The 15401-nt window shown below is 36.3% G+C and overlaps 1 protein-coding gene across 1 annotated transcript in view; it reads left to right on the top strand.

Moving 5' to 3' along the window:
• plxna1a (plexin A1a) overlaps positions 1 to 15401 on the top strand; it is a 278302-nt gene that overhangs the window by 245840 nt on the left and 17061 nt on the right. The window contains exons 20-24 of the mRNA XM_006631093.3: positions 659 to 893; positions 5649 to 5791; positions 7613 to 7869; positions 11347 to 11413; positions 14966 to 15112. Coding sequence (XP_006631156.2) covers positions 659 to 893; positions 5649 to 5791; positions 7613 to 7869; positions 11347 to 11413; positions 14966 to 15112 — 849 coding nt within the window. The remainder of the gene's footprint in view (positions 1 to 658; positions 894 to 5648; positions 5792 to 7612; positions 7870 to 11346; positions 11414 to 14965; positions 15113 to 15401) is intronic.

Raw genomic sequence — 15401 nt, 5'->3', positions numbered from 1 at the left:
TGAATATGTTTAACAATAATATATTAAGGGTGTGTAACTGCCTTTCTTTTCTTCAATGGCCTGCAGACTTTGTCCAAGATCAAACAGCCTATGCAAAGAGTGTCAAGGCATTGCCACTTTGCTGTAGTCCTTCTATTTAATGGATATGAACCATCTTTATCATGAATGTTCCTGTGCACGTGCCATTTTACTCACTCTGTGAGGCTCTGTCTTGTCCTGTATTTATTAAGACAATTGTTTATAAGCTTAAGGCAAATGTTTGTAGCTCCAGACCAAATTTGTGCTTTGCCAGTAGAATTTATGGCTCCAGAATGAATATTATGTCTTTTCAATGTGTGCACATACTGTAGATATGTAGATTATTTTATATTAGGGATATAATTCCTTTTTACCATGTCTAACAGCATTTACCCTGGGATGAAACGGTAAAAAGAGAATCGATGCATTTCTTTCTTTGATGTGTAAAAAATAAAACCTGACTGGCTATCTTACAGTTTTTTTCTTACACTTTAAAAGCCATCCCAACACTAATCAGCGTAATGTTTCTTAACCTTTTCAGTAGAACACTTCACTGAATTTCTACCCGATTGAAAAAGGTATAATTGCAATTTTGCATAGCTAGGAATCATGATAATTGTGGTTTGTCCTTTCGACACAGATTAAAGCTGGTGGCTTTGAGTACTCTCCGGGGACACTGCAGATCTACTCAGACAGCCTCTTGACTCTGCCGGCCATCATCGGGATTGGAGGCGGAGGTGGCCTGCTGCTCCTCATCATAATCATTGTTCTCATCGCCTACAAGCGGAAGTCCCGCGATGCTGACCGTACCCTCAAACGTCTGCAGCTGCAGATGGACAACCTGGAGTCCCGGGTAGCACTGGAATGCAAGGAAGGTGAGAGATCGTCCAGCTCCTGGAGCTCTGTAAGAAATCTGGAATTGATAGTCCATCTAAAGAAAGGGTTTGAGCATGTATTCCAGGTCATTTCCTTTAGCAACAAAAGCAAAATACATAAAGTTATAGAGTCAAGACAAGATTGGTGCTCCTAGATTCATTTAAGGCTTGTTACTTCTGTTTTCATATCTTCCTTGCTCATCAGCTTGCTGTCATGGTCTATGGCTGCTAATGTTGATGGCGTTGAGTACCTCCTATGACTGTGACAGTGGCACTGGTTAATGCTACTGATATTGTGTAGCTACAGTATGTTGTATCCTGTATCTGCTCTGGACTGGCTCTGCAGCTTGGATCATTGGTGATATTTTTATAGACTTTAACTACAATTAGGTTTTAGATTGATCAATGTGCACAGACATCCAGATGCACACAGGGGTTCTGGTCCATGCTTGCTCTACTGTAGATTATTCCCTTTCTTATTTTGGCTTCTATTTGACTAATAAAAGGAGTAGCCATTTAGTAAATCTGGTCTGTGTTTTAAAGGTAATTATGTCCTAGTTACTCAGGGTGTTCCACATGTTTCAGTGCTGGGTTCATGTCCAGAAGTACACAGACTTAAAACATTTTACCACAATATACGTATAATTCATATCCTGTGCAAATTGCATGGGCTCACTGGAAAAATGTTTTAAGCACATCAGAAAAGAGTGTTAATGTGTAACTTATGTGTAAATAGGTGTTTTTTACTCTTGGATTTATTTGATCATTTGACTGTAAAGAGATTTTTAAATAAGGAGTATTTTAGGTGATCACTTTTGTACAACACTTCTTAAATGTTATTTACTGTTTTATGTATTCTAGCTACACGTATGCAAAATATATTGTAGTGGTCAATACTAGAAGGTTAAAGACAAGTCTGAGTTTTTGCTGTGTTATTAAAATTACTTTCAAAACATATTTGCAAAATGTTTTCAGATTGTAGACAGTTAAATTGAGTCACTTAAATTATTGAATCTTGGGTGTTAGCGGGTTTGTTTTGTTTTGACAACTGGGCTGAGTGCCTGCTTGCATCCGATGCAGAGAGTATGTAATTGGCCATTATCTCAATGTGGCTGTCCAGAGGTCATGACCTTGCCAATCAGTGCTTCAGTCTCGCCAAAAAAAAGAAATCTCATAGAATGGATTTGTGGAAAGGGAGGATGGATCTTGAGTCATGAAAAAGCAGAATGTTTTGTGCCTTAACAACTTACCCTTTATTCTCATTTCATTACAAGCCAGCATTTTTTGTACTTATCTCTGTTTGCTTTTCTCACATTTTCTTTAGCACATCCAGAAAGTCTTTTCATTAACAAAGATTAAAGATGAGAAAAATAATGAAAAACAAGCTTGTCTTTGTGATGTCTCAAAATGTCGGTAATTATTTACGTGACTTTAACAGGCTGGGACTGAAGCTGTGTTTCGGGATTGTTGAACACACAGAACTCCAAGGACATCAGAAGCTAATATTAAGCAATCAAAAACAAAAATCATAATATGGAGAAAAAACAATTCTGAGCTTGACAATGAAATCATATTGTGCAGAATTCTTAAACCATCTTTTTGCTTTTGTCCTGAACAACTCTGTGTGAATACACTTGCTCTGTTAGATCAACTTGTGGTTCCAATTTGGCCAACTGAGGCATCCCATTGCTGTGAGCCACAACCTCGGAACTAGTGATCTGTAGACAACAGGGCCTGTGCTGTGAGCTGAATCTTTCACTAGAAAAGGCTCCCCAGCCCAGAGAACGTTGTGCTAGAGAGCTTTCTTTGATAAAGCAGTTTAATGATCACCCTTCTGGGCTGCTAATAAAACTTTTCTGTGGTAATTGTGCACTGATGATATAGTTGATTAGATACTTGTCTTTACATCTTTCATTAACCCTCTTGGTCAGCATGCAGGGCAACTTAATTTTAGCCTTTGCAGATTTACTGCCTTTTTGTCTCTGAGAACAGAGGGACTACTAGCAGGTGTTACAGCTTTGTAGTGGCAGTTTTATGAAACAGAAAACAGGAGATGTAAACTACCTTAATTAAGCAAAGAATAAACGTTTGTTTACCTCCACTCTCCTGTGATTGAACCATTGATTATATGATTGAGCAGGTGCAAAATAATGCAGAAAAAAGATTGGGAGATCCCTAAATACCAACAAGGCAACAAGGGAAAAATGTGGAGTGTGGAGTGTTTTATACTTCCTTAAAAAGGCACCATCTGAGTATGTTGTATTTTGATAACGGAAGAAAGCAGAATGTGCACGAGCACAAGACGGACCAACAATTGCTCTAGGAGGGAAGAGACAAGATACTAAGCTATAGTTATGGAGCAAACTAGTGACATGATTAATTTGTGAATTGTTTATTTGTTGAATTTTTTTTTCTGTTAACATTTTATAATGTGACCAATCTGGGGGAAAATATATAGAACCATTCATTATTGCTTCCAGTGTTGTGCTCTTCACTGGTTTCAGATTCTGTGGTTGTTAATTTTTACCTAGTGTACTGATACTGGAAGTGGTTTTGTCAATGAAAAAGCAAGCGGTTGCTATAATTGAAAGGCCTGGTGGCTTATATTCTGAGAATATGAGAATAATGTGGGAATAATGTCATCTCCATTTCCCATGATTCAAATAATCTCACAGCAACAAATTACATCTGTAATGAAAATGCAGAAATAGGCAGATTTTTTTCCAAGCTTCATTTTCACTGTGAGCATGTATAAAAAAATAGCTGTATAAAGATACCCAAGCTGACCTGCTAGTGCAAGACTTCCTAACCCTGGTCCCTCGTCTCTTGTTTTTAATTCAAGCTGAGCTCTTAACAATGTAATTGAATAAATGACTTACCTAATTGGGTAATTAAGTTTTTTGTGTTTTAAGCTGTGAGACTGCTCGTGATTTTATATCGCCTATAAAATCTACCAGAAACTTGAAAACAGACACTTTGTTGGAGTAGAAATCAATCTTAAAATGTTTAAATTATTAAATATTTAATAAAGGCAAGTCATTAAGAACTCATTTGGAATGAAAGAGATTGGGGATACAAGGACTAGGTTTAATTGTATCATCAGTGTAGATTTTGCAGGGTGGTCAAGCAGGTAGGCATAGACATTGGAAAAATTAGCACATTCAATTCAAGACAAGGTTTGCCCATATTAAAAAGAACTGACACCTTATCAAGAGAGCTGTTCATTTTAGGAAGATTCTGATGGCATTAAAATACATTTTATGTCTTCTCTTTTCATCTTTTTTATTTAAATCAGAAAGCCTTAAATCAGTATCTTTGAGAATGATGAATATACAGTAAATCTATTCGTTTTCTGTACTCTGTATATTCAGAATATTGAGAATAATTCACAAATTAGAAGCTCTGTATTACCAGAAGGTATTTGAATAAGCTCCACTTTACAATCTTAACAGGTTAATCAATCCTCCCAGTTTCATTATTTTTTTACTTTAAGATTCATTGAGACTGTAAAGCGTTTTGAAGCCAGTCTGGTATGAGGAGTGTTTTCTGTTTTATATACATTTGCTACAGTTTGAGTGAAACAAATGCAATTAAACTTATATTTAAATAAACATATACAACTATACCATTGTATACCATTAAGTTGTTGGTGGGTCAGCGATAGAACGCAGAATGCAGAAAAATTTAGTCATTTAGTGTACATCTAGTCATATAATACATTCGTTTATTCTTTCAATTCTTGTGTTTTATTCATTAAGCACACTTCCTTGCGTTAGTGATGTCTCTATTTTTAAGATAAACAACTTTTTTTTTTGGTTCTATTCTGTTGCATTTGATACTTCAATTTACTGAAAATACAACTTAATAGAAGCGTTTTGCAGATATGAGTGATTTGTGTTTCTTTGAAAATGAAGATGAAATGCAGTTTATCACTGTACCCCACCTTCTTTTTCTTGTGACAAAGGATGCTGACAGCACTTAAATTAATTTGAACCAGGTGCCACTAAGCATCTGTTATCTCCCACTGATTTCATAAAGAGACTATCAGAAGAGAAGTTTCCATTGACTGTCCAGATAAGAAAGACCTGATCTTAAAGCATATTTTCTGTCATTGAAGACCAGGTGGGATTAGATTTTAATGTCAGAGGAATCTCTTCATTTCATCTTTAGAGATGTAATAGCTGGGTATCAGCTGAGGAGAGAGGGTTTAAGAGGCAAATGTGGGCAATGTTAATAATAAAAAAGTCTGTTCCCTATCAAAGAAAGCTATGCTGAAGGATAGATTTGGCCTGAGGGAAAGCGAGATTTTCACTTCACAGCTTTATCTTCATTGGCCTGAATTAGGCCCTTATCAGCTAGCCTCTACACTCGATTTTCATTTTTCTCTCATCATACAAACTGCTTTTTTTTGTTAGTTCCCATTTTTATAATGAATTCACCTCGTCTTAATTAACTGCACCTTGCTGTGTTTCCATAAATGACTGCAGACACTTGCTGAATGCACAACCAGTGTTTGATACTCATAATGGATGAACAAATAAAAAGATATGTGGTTTAGAGATTACTCTGTGTCTTATCAACTTTAAACTTTAGAGCTTAACTAGGACCATAACCTACAGTATAGCACTCTAGTTTGGCACTTTTCTGTAGACAGTATTTTATTGAAAAAAAATTGGAATTAGTAGTTTAGTTTGCTTTTATCCATCTTCATTTTTACCTTTTTGTTTTTGGTAACACATAGCTGTTCTCTTGTAGCTTTTGCAGAGCTGCAGACTGATATCCATGAGCTCACCAATGATTTAGATGGGGCTGGGATTCCATTCCTGGACTACCGGACGTATGCAATGAGAGTGCTTTTCCCTGGCATAGAAGACCACCCAGTGCTGAAAGAGATGGAGGTACTGTATACTGTATAAAGTTTCATTTGGTGAGGCAGTGCTTTGAGTAAACGCACAAAATGGGCATTGTTGTGAAATGAGTTAGAATAAATGCAATGAGAAAAGTATCTGAAAATCTTTGCCAGTCAGTTGGAGATGTGTATTGGAAGAAAAAGCTTACTTTCTGGTGCTAATATGCTGGCACAGTGGTAAAGCAAATCCCCTCGCCGGATAGAAATTGTATGTTCGCATATTTTTAGAAAAGCTAAGAGGTTAGGCCATCACTTATGAAATAGCCATACAGTTAGCTCGTTTAAGATGCATCAGTGTACCTGGAGTGTCACACTTAATTTAAAGCTTCTGCAGTTTCTCTGGAGGATTAAATCTAAGACCTTAGATTACAAATGCAAAGAGGCTACTCTGCCCATGTAGCCCATTTGAACCAAGCATTTTGTTCATCCATTTCTTGAAAGACACCAAGGCAACAACATCTGAAGATTTATTTTGTATTTAGGTGTGTGTGTGTGTGAGAGAGAGAGGACAGTGGAGAGTGACAGATTTGGACATTTCCCCAGTCCATTTATGTGCTAGGAAGAGACTGTCTGCAGCTGTTTTTTTTCCCATTTAAAACTAACTAGGGAGATCTTACAATTGTTCATGAACGTAGCTTCCTGTTCAATTAAAAGTGGCAGGTGCCAACACTCGGAACCAGCAGGGCATGCAAAAGAACGATGTCCTTAGAATGTGCTTGGGATGCCTCTCAGATTCCCTTTCAAGATGCAGCTCTCTCTTGTGCTGCTGATGTTCATATCAGATTGCCTTGGGGATTGGATTGCTTGGGGGCTGTACAAAGACCCCTTTGCTTTTCACAGTTCCCTGAATTGTTTAAAGGGGAAGCATATTTGACCGCTGTGAAGAATGTATGATTTCCAGGACTACATTCAGTACAGTAATGTAAGGAAGTGGTTCTTGACTCCATTTTCACAGTGGCCCACACACAGTTCCCCGTCTATGTTCTTTGTTTTTTTTTAGGTGTGTGGGATTTCATTGAAGGCTGGAAAAATTAAATTCCATTTCGGGGGACTTCTGTCTGTGGTAGTTATTCTAAATTAGGCAAAAGTGGATTACAAATATTTCAGACCTTCTGTGTTGTTTATTCAAGGTACACAGTAATGAAAATCATCTTGGTTTAGAACCGCGAAACTTTTAAGCTTTTAGTGACAAAATGGAACGAGAAAACATTGTTGATTAGTAGTAGTGCTTTCCTACCTAAGAACTTCTCCTCTAAAATCCATTTTAAAGTGCTGTGAACTTTTGAAATATTCATTTGGATTACAATCGGCTGTGTAAAATTAGCTTTGTACAGCAGGATAGCTGTATATCTAGCCTGTCTGGCAGCAAATTACAAATGTGTGAGAGTAGTTATTGCATTCATTGCCTGTTTAGTAAGCCAAGAGACTGCTGTGCTTCTGGGTAGCAAATCATGCAGAAATAATTCCATGCTAGGCCTCAGACCACACTTGGGTGTAAAGGCTTCCTGTGAGATTCTCCTAAAACAAAGCATGTGGCAGGCAGAACCTCAGCCTTAACTTTTTTAATTTTGCAGTGATCCCTTTAAGGTTTATTGCTCTCAGATAAGGGGGGGAGGGGGGTAATTTAACTTCTCTAGTCAGCAATGCTCAATTTCAAAGCAAGGTGCACAAATGCTGAAAAATATTTGTAGGTTAAATTTGTCAAATGGTGGTATAATAATCGGCTCCATTCGAGCGTGCGTTGTCAGCGTCTTTCTTCAACTGCATAAGGCATTTTTTCCCCTGTTTGATCCTGTTTCTGTGGAATCAGGTGCAAGCCAATGTGGAGAAGGCCCTGAATCTGTTTGGGCAGCTCTTGAACAAGAAGCACTTCCTCCTGACCTTTATTCGGACCCTGGAGGCCCAGCGAAGCTTCTCCATGCGTGACCGTGGCAACGTGGCCTCCCTCATCATGACAGCGCTGCAGGGAGAGATGGAGTATGCCACGGGTGTCCTCAAACAGCTCCTCTCTGACCTTATAGAGAAGAACCTGGAGAGCAAGAACCACCCCAAACTGTTGCTTAGAAGGTAAGCCTGCAAAGTGATCAAGTTGAATTTATAAACCTCTGAGCTCTTCTCTCAGCCAGCCAGGTTTTTGGATCAGAGCTGGGATAATCCTACTGATAAATGTTTGGAAAAAAGATTTATGAAGCTTTAACTTCAAGGTTTAAAATCCATCCAAGCCGTAAAAGAAATTGAGTGTAAGTTAAAGAAACATTAATTGCAACCCAGATTCCCAAGCCTGGGTTGTCTCTTGCTGGTTGGAGTTGCTGCTTGGGGAAGTCTGCTCATTCTTTCCTTGACGGCCAAGGCTGTGTAAGGGGACGTGTGAGCAGGGTTCCTTCCTGAATAAGGCTTCCTTCTCCTAAACCTGCTTCACTGTCAGGAGTATCGCTGTTGCTGTCAGATGAAGTTACACTCATGAGCACTCACACACATGCTTTTCTAGGATAGAGATGATTTTAGAGGAGAAAATTAGATGGGTGAGATAATACTAATGGACTCCTTGGCAATGTGCTTTGGGATTAAAAATTTAAATATGGCTCCAGAGGTTTCTACTGTCAAATATATAATAGCATATTAGCCCTTAATATCTTAATACGGACCAAGATCAGTTGCTGTAGCCTCATTTTAAAGCCTTTAACAATCTTAGTTGAATTCCATGAATGCTAATTGTCTGTTGTTGATTTACAAAGAAAAACAGATATAACATTAAAAAATCTCTTTACTAACATTGTATTAATAGATTAATCATTTTACAGAATTTAACAAGGCATTTGTATTATCCACTGAAAAAAGTCATTCATGAGTAATTAATCTCTCTAATTAAGTAATCAGAGGACATATCATTAAACATCCATTCACCTTTAAGAATTCTGTTCCTTTTTTACATTTTTTCTTTGCTTTGTTTGCATCCTTACCAGCTGTCTTAAAAGAATTTACCACATATATTACATTCTTACAGGAGCTTGTTAAGTTTTATACTTAAAATGCAAATAAGAAGTAGTAAGATCTCAAAGGAAATATACCACTCCATTTCCCTGGTGGGTTCAGTTTATTAAATTTACTGTTTTAATGCCTGTTGGTTGTTTTCGTAAAATGAAGATTCAATGGGATATTGTATATTCATCTCAAACAAGAAAAAAAGAAATTGTTGAAAATCATTGTCATTCTTTTCAGACAGGCTTTGCAACATATTGCAATGTATGCTTTTTTGAAGTTATTTGTTTTTTTTTCTACCCTGTATGATCAATAAATGCTCAAATATTTAGCCAGTTTAATGTTTTTTTTTCTTAAGGAATGATAAAGCAAGCTGTTCTATAAAATCTCCATGCTGGCCAGAAGACAATATCAAGCAACAGAGATAAATTAAACTGCCAGTGGCAGACACAGAGCAGGGCTTGTCTGGGTTTTTCGGCCTGTTAACTGCCAGAGATGTTGGTGAAAAGGCATGTCTATTGGAAATGTCAAGCCTATATAGAACTGCAGTGATAAACCTCTAGGTTGGAGCAGAAAGCCTGCACACAGATATGTATCAGATGATATGTGATGGATTCCAACAGGGTAATGCAAAAATAAACAATAAGTGACACTTTTTTCCAAAGACATGTCAAGAAAGAGCAGCACATTGACTCGAATCGTGCATTTACTGTGCCAGGTGCAACTAAGAGATCACTTTGATGAGGTGTACATTTGCTACCACGAGCCTCATTAGCCTGTTAGCTACACCTGGTGCAGTATGCTGACAGGTTAAAAAAGTGAACTTAGTGCAAATCTCTAGGAGAACAGCTTACCCACTACTGATAAAAATATACGCTGTGGAATGTGCACATATACCTATTCTAGAATTCTTCACCGTTTTGACAAACATAAAGTTGAGGAGACTCTAAATGGGTAAAAGTATCATGTTAAACTCTATAGCAAAATATCACTATTTACTTACTGTTCTTTCTGCTACTTTACTTGCAGGCTCGAACTGTGTTGCTGTATCTTGAGTCTTTCTGTTCCAGTTGAATCCTTTCTTTTTTAGTAAATGTATAATTAAACAGGAGGACGCCTCTGTGGTGCTTTAGGGGGCAAAAAAGGAGAGGAAAAAAAACAAACCATTTCCCCAGATCCCTTCCAAGCTATGTTACAGCATGGAATCTCTCAGTAGTCTTTGCAGAGCTGTTAACAAATTAGAAGTAATAAAGTCCGTTAATTACAGAGGCTTTTAATTACTTTTTCTGGGGGACCGTTTGGAGGTCATTATTATGCACCAGGTTTATGATTAATGAGAGAAGTTACCTAATTATGTTAATTGGTGAATTTTAATGAAGATTAGTTGTTTGTTTTGGGGAAAAAAGTTTTTTTAAGAGACCAGGCGGTCTTTGAAGATACAGAAGGCTTTCCTCATTTTTTTCTGTTTGTGTATGAAGCAGTTTACATTGAAGAGATAAGTGCTAATTAAATACTTTCTATAAAGAAGAATTGCGCATGCTGTAAATGTATTAGTGGTGTTCTCTGCATTTCTAATTGAAATATTTAGACATGAAAATTTTGTTTGGTTTCTTTCTTGTAGAATTTTCAGAGGACATTTAACTGTCTTCAATTTTGCAATTGTTTTAAGGTGGGATTTATTATAAAACTAAAACCACTAGTTATGTTCTGGAATAAATTTTAAAAAACTTCTTTCTTTCAAACAGTAAATATAAAGGCATCATTTGACTCTAAATGTCTGGTTCCCTGCTTGCCAGATGTCTAACATGAATGCAGTAAGAAGCTGCCATCAAATTTTGGGTTTGTTATTTTGGCTATGTTTTCCATTTGACTTAAATAAACCACCTGTATCCATATAAGTTGTGGTTTTTGAATTGTGAAATTGACAGTTGGATCTCAGTTCTTATTTACACTTGGGTATAAGTTGCTGATGAAACCAATAGTTTCTTTAGGATATAAACTTGTTCTGACCTATCCTCAATTGGAGGTCCAATCAAAATATTCTTCAAAACTATATTTCTGTTGTCTAGTAGGGCTTCAGAATCATTGCACCTAGGAATTGAATACCTGCTGAAGATTTTAAGTTAAAAAGTTTGGTTGCACCTTTATTTTTTGACAGGAAAACTTAAATTTGAATAATTTTCTGGATGTTCTTAACATCATTTCTCTTCAGTAACAAAAAAATAAATGCAGTGAATCCTTCACAAAAGGTTTAATCTTCATTTTTTTATAACAGATGGTCTCTTTGACAGCACTGTTGGAAAGCTGTGACACTCAGCACTGGGATTTCAATGATTGTTCGTACCTGCTGCACAATCTTTCAAGCAGCACTGATTTCTAAATTTAATTTAACGTTGCACTAAAACATCCTCAGTTACAAATGAGGGTGCTCTAGGTCAACTGAATATTAAATGGTATGATCGTAACATTTCTGTGGTCTGGATTTTCATTTTAAGTTGTGCCTACACAAGGAAATCATTTGTATGTCTTGTGGCATTCTAATTATAAGTATTTTTCTCCTTTTAGGACTGAGTCTGTAGCTGAGAAAATGCTGACAAATTGGTTTACCTTCCTGCTTTACAAATTCTTGAAGGTAAGTCCCAAGTAAAACATGGGTCTGGATTTTAAAAAGGCTGTATTTTCTTCCTTTCCATACTGTATATGGAAGATGTTTTTTTACAACATTTAACTCAGTATATTTTATATATAGTTTTTTTCCAATTTCCAACTGTCACTTCTTCAAAAGGGCTTTTACTTAATTGATGTCCGTCTGTCCCTTTGTATTTTCAATAGAAACAAAAACCCTTGTTCTTATTGTTCTAACTTGATCTCCTATCATTGTTCTTTTGTTACTAAAGCTCTTTCAGAAGCTAATTTTAAAGGCGATATATAAAATAGTTTATTATTATAAAGACTTAGTCTTATATAAGGCAATCTAGGTTTAACATTAATTTCAGGGCAAACTGAATGACTCTTGACATGGAGATAACATTGTTTTAAATGAGTTTCCTTTGGTTTACTACTCCTGTTGGATCTTCTTGGTAGTCTGGTGCCATGGTTATTCACAAGACCTGTGTCAAGCCCTCTGACTAATGTCTTAGTTCCACAATTTGTCCTGTGGCCTTGCCCCATTTGAAGTAGTGTTCCCCATGTTTGTCCAAGGCTGTAGCTATGAACTGCAATTAAAGGGAGGAGTAAAGGCAATCGTAAGCTGCTGTTTGTTTTTTAAAAAATAAAAATAATTTGCATTGTCTCTTGACGCACCTTTTATCCATAATGTACAGCAGCTTTATTAACGAAGGGTCTTTATACATTATGGATTAGTGTAAATGTAAGGATTTTCCAGACAACAATCCTGTAAAATAATGTCCCAGGAGATATTTCAGCCTACCCTGCTAATATGGCTAATAACATCTAAGCTATTTTCTTGTTTTTGTCATGAAGATGTGGTTCTTTTATGCAATAAATATCTGTAAGAAAGATATGGCTCTTTGTTTTTCAACAGAACATATCAATAAAGCTAAATTCCAGAAGACTGTTTTCCTCATTAATCAGGCTCTAACAAGACAGGCTCAAAAGCATTTCATTGGTTGAAGGAGAAACATTAGGTGCCTGATGATCTGAATCTTTCAATATTTCACATCTTTTTATTTGTCTTTTTTGAACCAAGGTATCTTTGGTTGTAATGCAATGATGTACTTTTTTCTTTTTATTTCACAGTTCAATAAATTATACCTAGAATAATCATGCATTATTCATTTTTTCTTTAATTAGAATTTGGGATTCAAACCGAAGCTTATGAAAATGGATACAATTCTGACCTGTGTTCTGAAATTTTGTATAATTTAATAAATGATAATTCAGAAATGAGGAATGTCATTCCAGGAAACAGGATTACTGGGTTAAACATTTCAGGAGAAAAAAGCCTCCTTCATTTTTCATGAATAGATTTTATTACGAAAGACAGTACTAACATTTTTTTTGTTTTAATACAAGAGAATAGAATACAACATTTTCAAATATATATATAAATACTCCCAGCATTTTTCTGTTCTCTTAGTAGTGATCACTGCATCTCACAAGAAATGTTAACATTTCAGTTTGATTACAATAGGTTGTTGATTACAATAGTTTGTAGTGTACCCAGTATAATTCACTGTATGTTGGGTAGAAAAAAACTCATGGTTTCTGTGTAAGTGACAGTCATCTGCCCATTTCTGTAACAGGTAATGGGTTAAAATTAGAACAAAGTACTAAGATAATCTGCTTTGCTGTCAATGTAAGCCTAGATTCAATATGTCATTGCTAGATTGATATCTTAAAAGATGGTTAGAAAGATGCAGTCAGATTTAAAGGGTCTTGCATGTGGCAAAATAAATTAATAGTTGTTCCAGTGGATTTAAAATGTTAGGATAGTTATGGGAGGCGTGAAATGTGTTTTCAATTTTGGTTTTACATGTTGCAATTACAAACTTTGACAGCTCTGCAGACGCATATGAACAGCCACTGTTTCCCTGACATAAACGGGAGGACTCTTCATGTATTTTTTTTATTTGCTCTGAAAGGCTGTAGGCTTGATTTTTTATCAGAACTCTTCAAAGAACCTGTGAAAAGAGACAGCTTATAGTTATTAGAAAAATGCACTTTTTGGCAACTTGGTAGACATTCTGTAGCCTCTGGATATCCATTTAGTGCTAATTAAGCCTTATTGTCAAGCTTTTTCTCACAATGTGAATCTTTTAAAATCTTCAGATGTTCCAAAACTCAATCAAATTATTCTATGCTTATCTCTTTTCCAATATTTAATAAATTACTGGTATGAATTCAACACATGCACCAGTAGTGTGGGGGGAAAAAGTTTTTTTAAGATGAATAGTTGTAGAAATAATACATTTAAAAATGACAGAAAAAGAAATAATTACAGCATTTGTATTCTGTCCATGACGGAGTCCAATACATGGCAGTAGGTTTTTTTTTAACAGATTGTCAGGTAGCTTCCACTCCCACGGTCATTATTCTTGCTCGTTGTGCAACGTGTGAGTGCTTTAACAGCCTGCTTTATCCAAGATGTGGCAAACGGCCTTAATGAAGCCAAAATCTCAAATTAAAGATAATTTCAAAGACAAGCGTGTTATCAGAAGGTCTTGGGATGATGTATGCGTGTTCCCGCTCGTTAGCAGCTGTCTCTTTAATTACTACAGATGCTAACGAGACACTAGCAGCATATGGTGGCAGTGGGAGAGTTGGCACTGGGTGCCAAAAGTTGAGTTTCTACGAAGAAAAAGTTGATTTTTTTTCTTCCTTAAGGAGTTTAAGATCTCCTAAAACTGCGAGCTTAGTTATCCCCAGAAGATCAAGGGTCTCGCCTTCTTCCATGGAAAGAAAGCTTCTTAGAGTGGTGATGCTCAAGTACTCAAGGCCACATTATACCCAGTGAGATCTACATTGCTGAAGTGCTTTTCAAGTTCTTCTGGTTCAATCATTAAGCTTATAGTAACTTATAAATTAATGATCACCTCTTCCAAAATCATAGTGTACTCCCTGCATTTTAAACTTGCTTTTTTTAAGTGTTAAGGGACTTTCTCAAGACTGTCAGTGAGTTACACTCTCTGTAAGTTTCAATACAGTTGCTCATAAAACAATTAAGGCTTAGTAAAAGGTTACAAATTGGCACTTCTTTCTTTCATTTCATTGTTGCTCAGCCAGTGTTTTTTTTTGTGTACTTTCAGGGAAACATGATTTTTGGTTAATGTGCTATGATTGGACTAACCTTTTTTTAGCAACAGGATAATGACTGGAATCACAACACTGCATTTCCTGCGTCGGCCTGTAAGGTTTCCAATTAGAAATAATAGCCATTTCAGTGACATGACTTCTAACTGGCTAAAGAAGATGCTGTAACAGAACTTTTTCTGTTTTCAGCAGTACCATTATATATACTAAGGTAACCGAGTAATAATCTTTGCCATGAGTCAGTCCACTCCCTGACATCGATCATCATTGAGGAGTAAACCTTTAATATTGCTTAAAGGCTGACCTGTTTCCTCCCAAAGGCAGAGACAGCTGAAAGATTTTTTGGAAAGCCTTTCCTTTTGGTTCTGTAATGTGAAACATGTCAGTGTTAAACTGTATTTTTTTATCTCAGGAATGTGCAGGAGAACCCCTGTTCATGCTATACTGTGCCATCAAGCAACAGATGGAGAAAGGACCCATTGATGCCATCACTGGAGAGGCCCGATACTCTCTGAGTGAGGACAAGCTCATCCGACAGCAAATTGACTACAAGACTTTGGTTAGTTTGCTGTCTGTGAAACACAAATTTAATGACTAACAGATAAGCAAAATAAGCTTGATATCATACAGTTATATGACATTTTCTTAGTTCTCCTGAGGTCACTAAACATCAATTTGAACACAGATGAAAAGTATTAACTGCTTCTGTTGAGTATTTAATATTCTATTTTTATACTTCAAGAGTTGTGTGATACAATATATTTAGACTAACAAAATATGTTATTACAAAAAATAGTATTGTTTATATAGTTACTGTATAGTATTGAATTCAACTTTTTTTTTACAAT

The sequence above is a fragment of the Lepisosteus oculatus genome, chromosome 4 (assembly GCF_040954835.1).
Source record: "Lepisosteus oculatus isolate fLepOcu1 chromosome 4, fLepOcu1.hap2, whole genome shotgun sequence".
NCBI classification, from domain to species: Eukaryota; Metazoa; Chordata; class Actinopteri; order Semionotiformes; family Lepisosteidae; genus Lepisosteus; species Lepisosteus oculatus.
This window is presented reverse-complemented; position numbering and strand designations above follow the sequence as displayed.